The 3,560-nt window shown below is 46.9% G+C and overlaps 1 protein-coding gene across 1 annotated transcript in view; it reads right to left on the bottom strand.

Moving 5' to 3' along the window:
• The window catches only part of FLVCR2 (feline leukemia virus subgroup C cellular receptor family, member 2), a gene marked incomplete at its 5' end in the record, with an annotated part of 17,818 nt that extends 14,965 nt beyond the window's left edge, over positions 1 to 2,853 (bottom strand). Inside the window, 2 exons of the mRNA XM_008948673.1 lie at positions 1,318 to 1,458; positions 2,712 to 2,853. Of these exons, the coding sequence (XP_008946921.1) occupies positions 1,318 to 1,458; positions 2,712 to 2,853 (283 nt within the window). The remainder of the gene's footprint in view (positions 1 to 1,317; positions 1,459 to 2,711) is intronic.
• Positions 2,854 to 3,560: the final 707 nt, after the last annotated feature.

The following is a 3,560-nucleotide window of genomic DNA, read 5'->3' as shown; positions in this document are numbered from 1 at the left end:
AGCAGGAAGAGAGACAGAATTGTGAGCCACTGAGCAGCTTTTCCACGTTGTTTGTGACTGCCAGGAAGGAGTTATCCAAGGGAGGTCAGATTCTAACGCTCTTCATACTGAGAACACTCCTCTCTCCTCTAGGACTTTCAGAACTAATGCTTTCCCCTTGCTTTTCTCTGGAAGGTGAGTGCAAACTGAGCAGATGATACAATCCAACTTTTGGACACAGTCTGCCTGGCAGTTTTTTCTATCTCCACTTTCTGAGAGGACATCATTACTATTGGAAAAAAAAAAAAAAAAAAAAAACCACACCACACAAACAGCAGCTGCAAAGCAAACCAGCAGAACTTAAGGGCCATCTGAGAGGGGCATTTCTGGAATACTACTGTACTGAGAAGGAAGAAGCGATTTCAACAACTCCTAAGACCACTACCACCCTCAGTAGGTACAAAGCCACCATCTTACTCTACAGCCTTGATACTCATCAGGTTCTTTGGGCAAAACTGCTGGCAGAATGGCAGAACTTCCAGCACTATTTAACTTTCTCACTGACGGGCCTCCACAGCAAGCTGGTAGGACGTAAGGACAGAACTCCCTGCAGACTAGCTGGCTACAGTATATACCCTGTTATACAGCCAGTCGTAGACCACATGGCCTTTCTTCTGAAGTGAAAAATACTATTCCGCATGACAATTCAGTGCAAGGAACAAATTCAACACATCACACCACCCTCAGAGAAACACGCCAAGACTGCTGAAGAGAAACAAGCAGCAAGTACAGTGTGCAAGGACAGGTGGCAAAAGATGTTCTCCAATCCTTTCTTTCATTTGCTTCAGAGACTGACAAGGAAGCTGACTCAGTCTGGACATCTGCATGCTCCACATGATCTCTACTGGGATGCCTGGCAGCCACGGATTTGCCTTGGGAAATGACTTTGACTCAGTGCTGTGACTTGCATTCAGACACAGCTCCATACATTTCTTACATAAGCACTTGGATGAGTTAACTGCAAGTAACTAATTGACCAGAAAAACAGACACCAGGAGAAGGAATTTCCCTGAACAGAAAGCAGTAAAAGACTGGAAGGACAGTAGTGGGGGCATATTGTCCTCCGTGTGCTTGCCTTGCTTTTGTTCTTCCCGGGGCATTTGCTTGTAACCACTGTTGGAAATTACTGGGCTGGAAGGATTCCTGGTCTGTAGCAGTACAGCAATCCTTATGCTCCCCAAGAACACCTCCAGGCGCTGGCAGAGCATGGAGAGGGAGGAAGGAGAAGCTAAGCATATCCAGCAACAGTAACTGCACAGAAGAAAAGCCAGACCTTACCGTAAGTGACCATAAGGAGCAAAAAGTTGGTGTTGCGGAGCAGACGGAGGATGGACTGCACATAGGAGTACTCCTCTGTTGGTCTCGACTGGATCATGGCCTGAGCTCGGCTTGGAGGGTACGGGGGCTTCTCCTTGAAGACTGAAACCAGACACAAAGTAATCTGTTTGTAACAGTGCAACCAGGGAGCCTGAGCACGCACACACACTGGCTAGAGACATTTGAGGGATGGCAGAGGGAGTAGTAAAACAAAGTGTACAAAACACACCCACCATCATCCTTAAGCTTTGATCTCTGTGCATAAAACTGTCTAGGAACAAGAGAGAAGAGGTTGTCTCCAACAGTAACTCCTGCCACTGGCGAAACACCTTGCCTTCAACTAGCTTTTTGTGTAGACCGTGTCTGGCAGCAACAAAAGACTTCTCAGGACTACAGAAGCCTTTGTCTCCAGGAGGATAGCCAGCCAGCTAAAGTGTTGCATGGAATTACAAACACAGAAATGGAATAGGAAAAGCCAGCTGGCAAAGGTGGCCTGTTGTTCTGCAGTGCCCAGTGCCTAGGGAGCAAATACCTATGCCAGGTTTTACTTCAGGCCTGGCACTTCTTAGACTGGCAAGCCATCTACTGTCCCTAACTAGCATTAAAGTAGCATCCAAAAATCCTGGTCACAGGCAATACTGCTATACCAGGTGTTAAACAGACATTTCTTACCTTGCCTGTTCCCTGCCCTAGATTCTTTAAAGCCTGTATCTGATTCAGCCACCAGGCAATATAAACAAGCTGGCAACAGGAGCCTATTAAAAAACAACCACCACCACCACCTACATGAAGTTCAGCAGACAAGCTCTGCTCTGCAGTGAGCATGCCAATCTTTCATGTTCAAGATCTGGCTTCCACTTCACAAGTTAAGCCGGGGAATTGCACCTCTGGTGTCCTGCTACTGCCCTTAATGCTTCCTTCTCTCCACTCATAACTGGTTGCCTTTTTTCCTTGTGGGAACAGCTTATTCCTGCAATGCCATATAACTTGCCTCTTTCTGCCTACTCTTAACAGGTAGTCATGTCCAAGACATAACCCAAGGCCTTAGCTCCCTGTCTACAGACAAGATGACCGTGAAGCCTGGAAGATTTCAGTTGGCTTTTAGAGGTCTTACTCATAATTAGAGTTTTATTATGCAGGCAATCAGAGACTCACAACTTTTTGTACTCCCTTCTTCACCTGCTGTTCACCAAGGGCTTGAATCAGTAAGATATGGTATTGCATGACCCTGTCAGCTGTGTGCTAGGACACATCCCCAGATGACATCCCCAGCCCAGTTCTTAACACGCACCTCTCACATACACACAGGTTGATCTTATCAGTCCCACTTGGTTTCATTTGTCCCACCTCCTTACCTATGACAACCAGGATGAATAGGGCTGTTGCCGTGCCTGCAGTCATGAAGAACATGATGCTGATGTGGTAGGCCAGCTTCTCCACATCCTCCACATTTGGAACCAGAACTGGAGGCACCAGGAAGCCCAAAGCAATGCCGAGCTGAGCAGGAGAGAGGGGACACACAGGGGTGTGACATGAAACCACACTGCCACCACCCCACAACCCAGGTCCCTGATGCCCAGTAACAGCTCAATTGAGCCTAACCCAATTTCACAATCAAGGTAAAAGTATTTGCCACCCAACAATTAAAAACTGAAAAGCCAGACACTCATTGCAATTAGGCCACAAGAGAGGTCCCCTCACTGCACTCAGAACTGTCAGGATATTCAAGGCAAGGTTTTGCAATATAATTGAGCAGATTGAATATCTGCTTCCATGAAAGCGGAGGTCTTGCTTTCCCTGTCCTCCCCCATGCATTTATGTTCCTGTCCACACACACAAATCCAATTCCTTATCTTGCATCTGCTCTTGTGGTGGCCTCATCACCTGGCAATTTTGCTCATGAAAAATGGTAGAAAACAAGGTCATCGAAACCCACCACAATTCTTTGGTCGGTTAATGAGCTGAACCAATTTAGTTTCCAGCCAGACAAGCACAAGGACTGAGACAGAAACCTGCCCACTCCCAATGAGCAAGACATTAATCTGGCTCAGCCACTCTAAGACATCATTTCCTAATGAGCCCTCTCCTAAGACAAGGCTCACCCTACGATCACCAGAAGAACCTAGAAAAACATCGTGGTTGAGAGCAACGGAAGTGCTGACACTTCAGTGGGGATGTTAGGGCTTTCAACTCCACACCTGTTT

Source organism: Merops nubicus, unplaced genomic scaffold (genome assembly GCF_000691845.1).
Source record: "Merops nubicus isolate BGI_N331 unplaced genomic scaffold, ASM69184v1 scaffold15841, whole genome shotgun sequence".
Classification (NCBI taxonomy): domain Eukaryota; kingdom Metazoa; phylum Chordata; class Aves; order Coraciiformes; family Meropidae; genus Merops; species Merops nubicus.
The sequence above is the reverse complement of the archived record's forward strand: the minus strand, read 5'-3'. Positions and strand labels throughout refer to the sequence as shown.